General features: G+C 36.5%; 1 protein-coding gene across 1 annotated transcript; it reads left to right on the top strand.

Moving 5' to 3' along the window:
- The first annotated feature begins 4,679 nt into the window (after positions 1–4,679).
- On the top strand, positions 4,680–12,139 carry LOC112092894 (DEAD-box ATP-dependent RNA helicase 50-like). Its single transcript, XM_024170138.1, has 9 exons — positions 4,680–4,758; positions 5,171–5,412; positions 5,772–6,211; positions 7,928–8,131; positions 8,876–9,063; positions 10,728–10,941; positions 11,090–11,221; positions 11,306–11,481; positions 11,739–12,139. The coding sequence occupies exons 2-9, from the start codon at positions 5,205–5,207 to the stop codon at positions 11,974–11,976; spliced, it is 1,800 nt and encodes a 599-aa protein (XP_024025906.1). The 5' UTR covers positions 4,680–4,758; positions 5,171–5,204; the 3' UTR covers positions 11,977–12,139.
- The last annotated feature ends 153 nt before the right edge of the window (positions 12,140–12,292 follow it).

Raw genomic sequence — 12,292 nt, 5'->3', positions numbered from 1 at the left:
GGATGTAAATGGGGCGGATCAGGACGGGTTTTTGGCGCCCTGCCCCGGTATATGGGGCAAAAAGTCAGGTGGGTCACGGTGCCCCGGTTTTTTTTTTTAATTTTTAAATTTACTTTTATCAGTAATAAGGATTCATTTCAGTCTTGAAAAACTGATAATTAAATTATTCAATTTAATAATGAGTAGAAAATGGCTTTCTCAATTAGGTTGTAGAGACTGATGCGGTGAATGTGGTGCACGCAGTTAGTTAGCCAAATCTGCGATCATCCGACTCAAATGTGATTGGTGATATCCTTCATCAAATTTCTCTAGTTTCTTCTTGTGGTTCTGTTAGTTAAATTCTTCTTGTAATTAATCTTCTTTGTACTATGTATCTTCAATTGACGAGCAACCCCTTCAACTTAAATTTTAAATTTAAATTGATAAAATGAATGGAGTCAAAATAACTTTCCATTTAAAAGTAGGGAACCACCAGACAACTTCCCCTTTACAAGCAGAATCAGTGCATCATTTGTTGTACAATTATCTACTGTCAATGTAGACAATTTGTGGTCTACATTCCAATCCATCAAACAATCAATCAATGCATTAGTTAATGTCGGACCATCGTGTGGAGATGGAAGATATTGAAAACTCAAAATCTGGGATCTTAAAACCCAAGATTCATCAATAAAGTGCCCGGTCACAGTCATGCACCCTCTCTTCTGATTGTTAGCTGTCCACATATCAGTTGTAACGGCAATTTTACAGGAGTTTTTCTACATTAGCTGTATTGCATTCTCTTTCTTTTCCTTATAAATCTTAAATATATAGCTTCTGATGGTGTTTCTCGACATCATCTTAAACATGGGGCATGCAACGCTCATCATTTCAATGAAACCAAAAGGATAATCATACAAAATAATCATATGGGCTATTTTCTCTCTAAGCAACTCCGGATCAAAATTGTATCCGCCGATTGAAGGATCCCCACCACTGCTCTTCTGTCTTTTATTTGTGTCTCCTTTCAACTTAGGACATCTACTCAAATGTTTATGCAAAAGGCTTGTACCATTTTTACTTTCTCCTCCCAATATCCTCTCACAATGCTTACAAATTGCTTTCTCTCTCCCATTAATCTTTTTTATATCATAATAATCCCATACAACATATTGCAAGTTCCTTTTTCTTCCTCAACTATATCTTCCTCTTCCACTTGATAAGTACTCTCGGCCCCATGATTGGAAGCACTCTGCACAAATTCCACTTCTTCATTAATACTTGATGACTCCATTAATTCTGCAAAATAATAAAAGCAAAGTAAATAAATTCAAATTTAGACTAAGAATAAATTACTCTCTTGTTCTCGGGGAAAATACTAAAGAGCTGCTTGCAGAGCTCATTGTAACCAAATGCATATGACAATTATACCACCCACCAAGGAAGTAAACAAACAATTGAAAGAAAACGTAGATTTGCAGTCAGACTAGTCATCGATAATGTAAATAATGAATAAATATATTGAGATGTATAAAAAATTCAGAGTTGCACAACAGGAGAATCCTTTAATTTAATTAACATATGAACATCCTTACAAATAAAAGCCTTAATTCTTTCTCAAATCAGTACTTATAAGAACAGAAAAGAACATCCTTACAAATAATTAGATCATCAATCATACATACTTACAAGAACAGAAAAGAAGACTCAAAAAAATTGAAACGAAATCCTAATGAACCTCTAAAGCATTACATAAGCACATATATTTTGGAATTGATTGGATTTTAGAATAGGAAATCCTAAAGATCACTCAGAGTGGAAACAAATTCCTTCATCAAGTAGTACAACACTCCTGAATCAAACTATTGCAACATAAAATGGCCAGGAGAAATCTACCACCTTCAGAACGCTAAACTGAAAATCTAAAAAAAGAAAAAAAAAATTACTAGCAGCAATACACAAGAAAAAAAACATTAAAAAGGATTCAGACCTTACAAAAATTTACATAAACTGATTCAAAAATTTGATCAATACCCTTTTCTTGAAATCAAACAGCAAACTTAAAAGAGCACCCAAAGAAGAACTCGAATCCAAGATGAATTTCAGAGAGAGAGAAAGAGAGTTACACTTTTTACCTGAATATAAGGAACGGATTACGAACGATGATCAGCGGAAGCGACGGCGGCGCCGGAGTGCCGCAACGGCGGACACCGGAATGCCGCGACGGCGGACACCGGAATGCCGCGACGGCGGAGGATGACGGTGGAAGACAGCTATGGACACCGGGGGGAGAGAAACAGAGAGGGGTTAGGGTTTGACGACGGAGGGAAATGAAATCTCAGACCTCGTTCATTTCACCGATTCGAGTTTAGAATTCAAATTTTATTATAGTAAAAAACATTCAGAAACAGTCACATCAAACTTTTTTACTACAGTAAAAAGCTCTCACATAAAGTCACATCTTAACTTAAATTAAAAATTCAAATCAACAAACTAAACGAGTCCTTTAATTAAATTAAAAACTCGAATGAATGACTGAGGTCCTTAATCGAGTAATCAAGTTTTTTTTAATATAAATGGTGCGGATTCGGGGCGATCCATCCCGCCTCGCTCATTAAACGGGTCATGACCCACCTTGAATCATGCCCCGATTGATTACAGGACGACCCACCCCGAATGGGCCGGCTCGGAACGGGGCACTACACTAGAGTTTCACCCGTTCCCCTAGCATTGAAATACTAGGAACATATTGCTAGCTAGTTTGGTGCCTGGTGAGTAGTGGTTCAAGACCAACTAAACTGATTTGAAAGGATTGACTACATCTGTCTTGACATGTATAACAGAAATAGAGATGCAACAATGGGTCGGAACTTGTGGGCCGGCCTAGGCCTATCTTGACACAATGACAGGTCAGGCTGGCACGATCCGTCACTATTCAAAGCACGGTCTAACCCATAAATATTAGTGGGTTGGGTTGGGCCAACATATATCAGTCCATGGCCGGCCCATGAAATATCATGGGTTTGGGTCGGACTGGGCCGACCCATCTAGGCTCATGATGGCCCAGCCTAGCTCGCCCATCTAGGGCCATAATATCTTCATGTTTTTTTTCTTTTTTTTTAGTAATTTTGTAAACATTTTATGCATAATTATCTTGATCGTACTCTTTTTTTCGTATTAAGATTTTGTCCTATTGGGTTTTCCTTAGAAATGTTTTTATTTAATGAGGCAATCGTAAATAAATATCTATTTTCATATTTCTATTGACTATTCAAACTTTTTATATTTGTTAACTTGTTTAAAAATTCAAATATTCAAAAATTAATTATTGGATATTTAGATGAGCTCGACCATCTAAACCCATGATGGGCCAGCCCATTCAAGGCCCATGGCTCAACCCAGTCTGACTCATGTAAAATTGGCTCGTGGTGTGGGCTGGGCCGAGGTAATTCTTATACGGGCCGGCTTGGTCCAGCCCACAAAATTCATAGGTTGGGCCGGCCCGGCCCACGGCCCGCGTAGGCCTAAGGAGAATGGGCGAGGCCGGCCCGTTTTTACATCTCTAAGCATAAACAATACCTGTGACGACCTTAACTTTTGATCATCATCCTACGTTCGTACTTAGCATTACTTAACCTCTACTAATTTCTAATTATAACATCTTAAAAATTCAGGCTAATTTTTTTCTACCATTCATACATCTAAATGCTGTAGCATTTTGCTAGCATTCTGTTTACAGTAAAAAGAATATTAAAAAAAACTTCATAAATTTTTTATTTTGCAAAAAAAAAATCATTACAACTTTAACTTATTTTTAATTAATAATGGATATTTCATAGTTAAAAGTTAAAATTTAAAATAGTTTTAATTTCAAATTATATTTTAAGTCATAAAGTTACGAAAATACTCTCAAAATAATAAATTAAATGTCAATTTTCGTTAAAAGCCTAACGGAATAGACTTTTTTAATTAATATTTTATTATATAAGGGTGAATGTTATATTTTAAAGATCATGAGGATAAAGTGTTACAACGGACATAACTCATAGTGAATTTTTGTAATTAATCCTAAAAATAAACTGTGAAAATTTATTTTAAGAATTCTATTGTAGGCACCAAGAAAAAAGTACCTATTTTTAGTACTTAAAAGTCTAAGTTTAAAATTTTAAGTGAGAATATCTAAATTAACATGCAAAATTTTTAACACTTCAAAATTAGTGTTGGTAGAGAATTTTTCTCCCAGAATTCTCCATTTCATAATCTTGTTTGATGTTCCCCTTATTGTGGTCACACGGCCAACAACTAAAAAGTAGCAGCAAAAATATTTTATGGGAAAACGGATAATCAACCAATGTACCCTGGCAAAATATAAACGACAAAAAAGAAAAGAAAAGAAAATCAGCAGCTAAGGATAGATAAAAACTTATATGAAATTGAAATTAAAAATAAAAAATCAGCAACTGGGTAAGGAAAGATATAAATTTATACGAAATTGAAATTTTAAAATACAATATTGAAATATCTTAAATTATACGGTATATATTTTTGATAAGTATAAAAAATATGGTATATAAAAAGTAAATAATCAATTCTTAGGGCCAGCTGAAATTCACAGGAAAAGAAAAAAGAAAAGAAAAGAAAAGAAAAATCTTACTTCCTCGTATCGTATCTCTATCTCGTTACCCCTTTTGCGCTCTAATGTCATCCAAAACCAAAAGCAAAACCAAAACGAAGAAGAAGACTTGTATCTGATTACTTCCCATTTCTCAACCAAACCAGGTTTCTAACGTTTCCTTTATTTGTTTGTTTATTTATTTTTGTGTTACTTCGATTCAACGGCTTTTGTTCAAGTCCCAAAGCTTGGATATTGGTCTGTCTGGATTTTGAGAGTTTTTTTTTATCCATATAGCTTTCTTATTTTTATTTTTATTTATATTGTTTAGTATTCAAGTTGAAAATCCATTTCAAAAAGGAAAAAGTTGAATATTTGGAAGTTCATGTATGTAAAGATTAGTTTTTTCGCCTGACGAAGTTGTATTAGCAACAAAAGCCATATGTATAATGCTGGGCAAAGCTTATTCTCCACCATTAGACTTGCATTTTATTGTTTTTCTGGAAATGGGTCCAAGACTAGAGTGCAATTCATTGTTTAAATTTCAAGGCTTTTTTTTTTTTTTTTTTTTTTTTGCAGAAGTTAAAGTAGCAGCAAAAAAGACATATATACAATGCTGGGAAAAGCTCATTCTCCACTATTGAACTTAGACTTGAACCCATCCATCATCCACCATGGACCCACAACCTCATTCCCTCTCTCTCTCAACCTTTGGAACTTGGGAACTCAGAGGTTTGGTTCTTCTTCTTGTTGTAGTTGCAAATCTATGGCCACTGATTTTGAGAAATCAGAGGATTCCCACCACAAACCTCAACCCCCAGGTACTGCCTTTTTTTTCGTCAATTTTGCCATTCTCATAGAGGAAAGAGGACAAGGTATCCTCAAGTATCAAAACAAAAACAGAAAAACAACGTGAAAAGACTCTAAAGAATTCACAAGTACTAAGTTTGGGAAATAAGAGTTTGTGATGGGATGCATTTCGAAAAAAGAGTTCAGGAGTGTGATGTTTCCAGAGCTATAGAAAAAAATCGTAGTTTGTTTTTGTGTTTTTGTGTTTTTGTGTTTTTTTTTTTTGTTTTGGACTCCCTGTCCATCTTTTATTGAACTTATTTCAGATTTATAATAGAATCATATAAAAAAAAGTTATTCATTCGTAACTCTGATGTCATCATTGGTGCAGATGCAGCAGCTGGCACTCCAACAATTGTGCGTTCCACGACGAGTTTTGGGAGATTGAAAGTACAAAGAGCAAAAATTCCCCGGTTCGTAGAAAGACAAGAACAAGATGAACATTTACCTTTGGCATTTGATGATGAATCTGTTGATGTTGGCTCGAATGCCGGGGTTGAGCTCGTGAAGGGAGCAGGAGTTTCAAGCCATTCTCGGTGGCAACGATCCGGGGACAAGTCATCTGAGACTAGAAAACACAGCAGTGCAAAGGCTCCAGCTCCTAGAAGATGGAATTTAAGACATGACTCACTAGACCTAACCCAACGGTCAAAATCAACCTCTGGTGCTGCTGACTTTTTTAGTAGGAAATCCTTTAGAGATGTAGGCTGCTCCGATTTTATGATTGAATGCCTGAGGAAGCTGAATTTTCAACGCCCCTCAAATATTCAGGTATGACAAACATAGTTCTTACCAGTTTCCAACTTGCAATTACTAATGCAAGTTGCTAATTTTCACAAGCTAACCCATCTGACTCTTTTGTATTTGGTCAGTTACTATCTCCACTTCTTTGTAGATTAGGAATGTGCCACTTTCTAATTTCTTTTGATAAGACCTTGTAGTATATTAATACTGAAAACTGTACAAAAATATCGAGGACAAGAAGTCCGCAGGTGAAAGCAACTAAGATACATCAAAAAGAGAAAAATACCAGTAGAAAACCTAGACTTTTAGAAGCCTAGTACATCTTTTGAATCCTACAAAATTAAAGAAATGGAAAGTCAAAAAACTTTATTAGTGAAGCCCACAAAGAATGTTTAGCCTTTTTGAAAAGGGGGCGCAAATACCTTTCCCTTTTCTTTGAAAATGTTCCCCTTTCTAATTGAAGTTGTATTTTATGCGGATTTTATTCCCCCCCCCCCTTTGGTTTCTATCTCGTTTGTTTATTTATCCCATAATTAGGTGGTGGTATCGTTTGTGTGCTGCTATTGTGCTTGGCTAAGCAGTGTGCCATTGCCGTATTCAGTAGTGGAATTACCTTACAAAGAAACTTTCTGAAATCTGAACCAAATAGGATGATCCCTCGAACCGAAAGAATGTGGTTTGTTTAATGTTTTTGTTAAATGTTAATGCGTCTTTCTTGGCTGCCCTGATAATTATTTTCCAGTTCAGTTCTTTGGAGATTGCATTATTAGAAATCTTTTGCAGATTGCATTATTAGAAATCTTACTTTCTAATAACTTACATACCTTTGGAGATTGCATTATTAGAAATCTTACTTTCCCATAACTTACGTACGTATCCATAATGATTTTTATTGGTCCAACGGATTGGGGTTGGCTATATGGATTTCTCGTTTTCAGTATGCTCTATTAAACACGAGACCCTCCTAAAACCCTAGATCTTGAAAGTCGTGCCTAACTACGTCAGCCTAAGTAATTCTTGGTCTATCACTCTCTCTCCTAGTACTAGGTATTTGGATGTTCTCCTAAGCACGAACAAGTGCATCTAACGATCTACGTTGTACATGCCCGTACCACCTCAGACAGTTTTTCCGCACCTTATCTTTTATTGGTGCTACACCTACTTTACTACGAATAACTTCATTCCGTATGCGATCCATCCTCGTATGGCCACTCATCCATCTTAACATATGCATCTCCGCCACACTCATCTTGTATATTTGTTGTCTCTTGATGGCCCAACATTCACTACCATATAACATAGCCGGGCAAATTGTTGTCCTATAGAATTTTCCTTTCAACTTAATAGGCATCTTATCATCATATAAAACTCCCGTGGCATTCTTCCACTTAACCCACCCCGCCTTAATCCTATGTCCAATATCCTCATCTATATCCCCTTTACTTTGCCCTATGGACCCAAGGTACTAAAATTTCCTAGAAGCCCCAATCACCACACCATCCAAAGAAATTCCATCACTCTGATCTCTCAAATTACTAAACCTACAATGCATGTACTTAGTCTTCGTTCTACTTAACTTAAATTCCTTCGTCTCAAGGGTCTGTCTCCATAGTTCTAACTCACGGTTAATTCCCCCCCGATGTTTATCAACTAAAACTATATTGAAGTGAATGAATAACCAAAGAAAAAGGAAAGTCTTTAAAGACTGTCAGTCGTGACATTTCATGATTTCATCGACTGCAGGCCATGTCATTTGCAGCTTTTGCAGCTGATAAAGAGGGAAAGAGCTGTATCTTAGCCGATCAAAGTGGATCTGGAAAGACATTGGCGTATCTTGCTCCCGTTATTCAGCGTCTTAGGCAAGAAGAAATGGAAGGAGTGAGCATGTCTTCTTCACAGAGTCCTCGACTGGTTGTATTGGTGCCAACAGCAGAGTTGGCTTCTCAGGTCTGGTCTGCTCATACTTTTACTTCTTTACGCTAAATTCAATTTTTGTCACCATTTTCTGCCACTTCTATTCAACTCAACTTTGTTTTTCATGGAAGAAAGATGTAATTGTAACCATTTTTTATTACCATTAAAGATTTATTTTTGTACTTAGGAGTTCAGATTTGTAAATTATGACTCTGTTGTAATTAAGGCTTAGCCAAGACAAGACATGATTTAAGAATCGGTCATGAAGCCAGCCCCAAATTGCACAGGGATTCATGTATTTTGCTGAGGTGTAATTATTCATATCAAGAGAGGACATGATGAGATATTTTTTGGTATTACGTATTAATATATTTTGGTATTTCCTCCTACAATATCGGATTCAATTTATCTGCAAAAAAGAAATCAACCTTTTGATTTATAGTGACTTGTACGGGTCTGTGATCTCTCTTTGAAAAGCCATCTTACTTGGACATGCCCTCTTTGCTTTTGTGCAATATTCAACGTCCATACATATAAAACTGAGGGTCTGTGTATAGAGGCTGTATTTTGTTGGCAGTAGAGAGAGTTTGTTAATGACCATGGTACATACGCATGAGAAGGCATCAATTCCTTTCCCTCTTTCTTTTCTGTGCTACCAGATATAACGCCAAAAAAAAAAAAAAGAAAAAAAGAAAGAGAGAATATTTTACTGTCCCATTTGAACCTCTTGAATATTTAAGGCATTAGCTATTACTAATGCAAGTGTAACTTTGGCAGGTTTTGGGTGTTTGTCGATCAATGTCGAAAAATGGGGTTCCTTTCCGGTCTATGGTTGTGACAGGAGGTTTTCGTCAGAGAACTCAACTTGAGAATTTACAAGAAGGTGTCGATGTCCTAATAGCAACACCTGGTCGTTTTATGTACTTGATCAAAGAGGGATTCTTGCAGCTATCAAATCTGAGATGGTATCCCATTTTTCAGAGCTGTATCTTAGCCGATCAAAGTGGATCTGGAAAGACATTGGCGTATCTTGCTCCCGTTATTCAGCGTCTTAGGCAAGAAGAAATGGAAGGAGTGAGCATGTCTTCTTCACAGAGGCCTCTTGTATTGGTGCCGACAGCAGAGTTGGCTTCTCAGGTCTGGTCTGCTCATACTTTTACTTCTTTACGCTAAATTCAATTTTTGTCACCATTTTCTGCCACTTCTATTCAACTCAACTTTGTTTTTCATGGAAGAAAGATGTAATTGTAACCATTTTTTATTACCATTAAAGATTTATTTTTGTACTTAGGAGTTCAGATTTGTAAATTATGACTCTGTTGTAATTAAGGCTTAGCCAAGACAAGACATGATTTAAGAATCGGTCATGAAGCCAGCCCCAAATTGCACAGGGATTCATGTATTTTGCTGAGGTGTAATTATTCATATCAAGAGAGGACATGATGAGATATTTTTTGGTATTACGTATTAATATATTTTGGTATTTCCTCCTACAATATCGGATTCAATTTATCTGCAAAAAAGAAATCAACCTTTTGATTTATAGTGACTTGTACGGGTCTGTGATCTCTCTTTGAAAAGCCATCTTACTTGGACATGCCCTCTTTGCTTTTGTGCAATATTCAACGTCCATACATATAAAACTGAGGGTCTGTGTATAGAGGCTGTATTTTGTTGGCAGTAGAGAGAGTTTGTTAATGACCATGGTACATACGCATAAGAAGGCGTCAATTCCTTTCCCTCTTTCTTTTCTGTGCTACCAGATATAACCCCAAAAAAAAAAAAAAAAAAAGAAAAAAAGAAAGAGAGAATATTTTACTGTCCCATTTGAACCTCTTGAATATTTAAGGCATTAGCTATTACTAATGCAAGTGTAACTTTGGCAGGTTTTGGGTGTTTGTCGATCAATGTCGAAAAATGGGGTTCCTTTCCGGTCTATGGTTGTGACAGGAGGTTTTCGTCAGAGAACTCAACTTGAGAATTTACAAGAAGGTGTCGATGTCCTAATAGCAACACCTGGTCGTTTTATGTACTTGATCAAAGAGGGATTCTTGCAGCTATCAAATCTGAGATGGTATCCCATTTTTCTTCTGAATAATGGTTTATGGGCTGCTAGTTATTCGTAGAGACAATCTGTTTTTGTGTCTTACAGAGTTGATAGAACCCTGTCTGCACAATTCTACGGGAATTGCTGTGGACGGCCAAAGTGAATTGAAGAAAATGGCCATAAATTCATTATTTTGCGCACAAATCAATTGATTCATAAATGCTGAAACTCTATAAATTACTGCATAGAAAATGAATTGATTTACCGAAAATGGCCATTTTTTAAACCCCAAAAATTCAGGTTTTTTTTTTGTTTTTGTTTTTTTTTTTAACGTGCAACTGCCAAAACCAACCATATCACAGTCGCCCCCCTTTTATTTTTCTGTTGCTGAAAATCTATAAGAAAAATATTGCTCTCAGAGCAAAAAGAGAACAGGTTTCTTTTTGGAAAGATCCTTGAAGTGGTGGTCAAGTCTTGACCAACCAACTATAGCGTCTTGATCCCTCTTTCTCTTGTGATACAACAGAGATATATAATTTATTGATAATTACTGACAATTGCAATTAAAACCTTCCGTTGCAGTGCCGTGCTAGATGAAGTAGACATACTCTTCAACGATGAAGATTTTGAACGAGTGCTACAAAGTTTGATAAGTTCTTCACCTGTTACTGCGCAATATTTATTTGTGACTGCAACATTGCCAGTTGACATTTACAACAAATTGGTTGAAGTCTTTCCGGATTGTGAGGTGATCATGGGACCCGCAATGCATCGTATAAGTGCCGGCCTCGAAGAGGTTGGTTTCATGATTGATCTCACTAATTGTCAAGCATGTCCTCTTACTCAGAAAGCTTTCTTGTAAGAATTGTAGACATCAAAAGAAATTCTAGAATACTTGTGTTACGTAAGTGCGGCGAGTATTGACTGGCTTGTTTGATATCTAGGTGCTTGTAGATTGCAGTGGAGATGATGGAACTGAAAAAACTCCAGAGACAGCATTTCTGAACAAGAAATCTGCACTTCTGCAGCTTGTGGAGGGAAGTCCAGTTCCAAAAACAATTGTTTTTTGTAACAAGGTAACGGGTAGGCGTTCATTGTGTACTTGATTTGATCTTCATAGTTTTGAAACTTTAACAATGCCGTGTCCGCCTAACTTGCAGATAGAGACATGCAGGAAAGTCGAGAATGCATTGAAGCGCTTCGATAGGAGGGAAAACCAGGTGCAAGTTCTACCATTTCATGCCGCTATGGCACAAGAATCGCGACTTGCAAATATGGAAAAATTCGTCAATACTCGCCCGGAAAAGGTCTCTCAGTTTCTAGTTTGCACCGATAGGTAAGCTCTTAATTCATTTGGGTGTTTGTTTGCAACAGTTAACAAAGGAAATGCTATTTATCACTAATAGTGGTACAATCGCCACAAATGTAAACATTATATTAAGACCGCAACAAAACTTTAGTAAGGCCAGTTCTTTTATTTTTTGCCATATGATCGTTCTCTTTTACTGACACGCGTATCATAATGCATCGTGATTGTTTACAAAGTCAAATTATTTAATTAGAGAACATGATCTTTCATGATATGAATGGCAGGGCATCGCGTGGAATCGATTTTGCCGGAGTGGATCACGTTGTTCTCTTTGACTTTCCGCGCGATCCTAGTGAGTATGTGCGCCGTGTCGGAAGAACTGCTAGAGGTGTTGCAGGAAAGGGCAAGGCATTCATCTTTGTGGTGGGAAAGCAAGTCTCTCTCGCCCGCCGGATCATAGAAAGAAATCAAAAAGGGCACCCGTTGCATGATGTGCCATCAGCTTATGAGCTCTTCAGATGAAGGCCTGTTTTCTCCGTCTGTAAATATAACAAGATGCAGTTTTAGTAGTGGTCAATTTTGCCATATAGATTATTGTTATGGCTAGTTTTGTAGGAAAATGAAAGATAATGGATGTGTTATTTATTTATTTATTTTGTGGGGGGAGGATAAAGAGACTAACATTTCAAGGAATATGCAATAGAATAAGATATTAAAAAAAAACTGAAAATTTGTAAAACTTACCAACAGAGCTAAGGAGAAAAAAAGTTGGTACACTGAATATGCATAATGTATAATACATATGAGCACATTTTCTAAATGTTTAGACTATTTTCAA

The sequence above is a fragment of the Morus notabilis genome, unplaced genomic scaffold, assembly GCF_000414095.1.
Source record: "Morus notabilis unplaced genomic scaffold, ASM41409v2 Scaffold94, whole genome shotgun sequence".
Taxonomy (NCBI): Eukaryota; Viridiplantae; Streptophyta; class Magnoliopsida; order Rosales; family Moraceae; genus Morus; species Morus notabilis.
The sequence above is the reverse complement of the archived record's forward strand: the minus strand, read 5'-3'. Positions and strand labels throughout refer to the sequence as shown.

Coding starts and splice junctions, on each gene's coding strand:
- LOC112092894 (XM_024170138.1), top strand. CDS start 5,205: ATGCTGGGAAAAGCTCATTCTCCACTATTGAACTTAGACTTGAACCCA. Junction 5,413..5,771: donor CCACAAACCTCAACCCCCAG/GTACTGCCTTTT, acceptor TCATTGGTGCAG/ATGCAGCAGCTGGCACTCCA. Junction 11,222..11,305: donor CAATTGTTTTTTGTAACAAG/GTAACGGGTAGG, acceptor CCTAACTTGCAG/ATAGAGACATGCAGGAAAGT.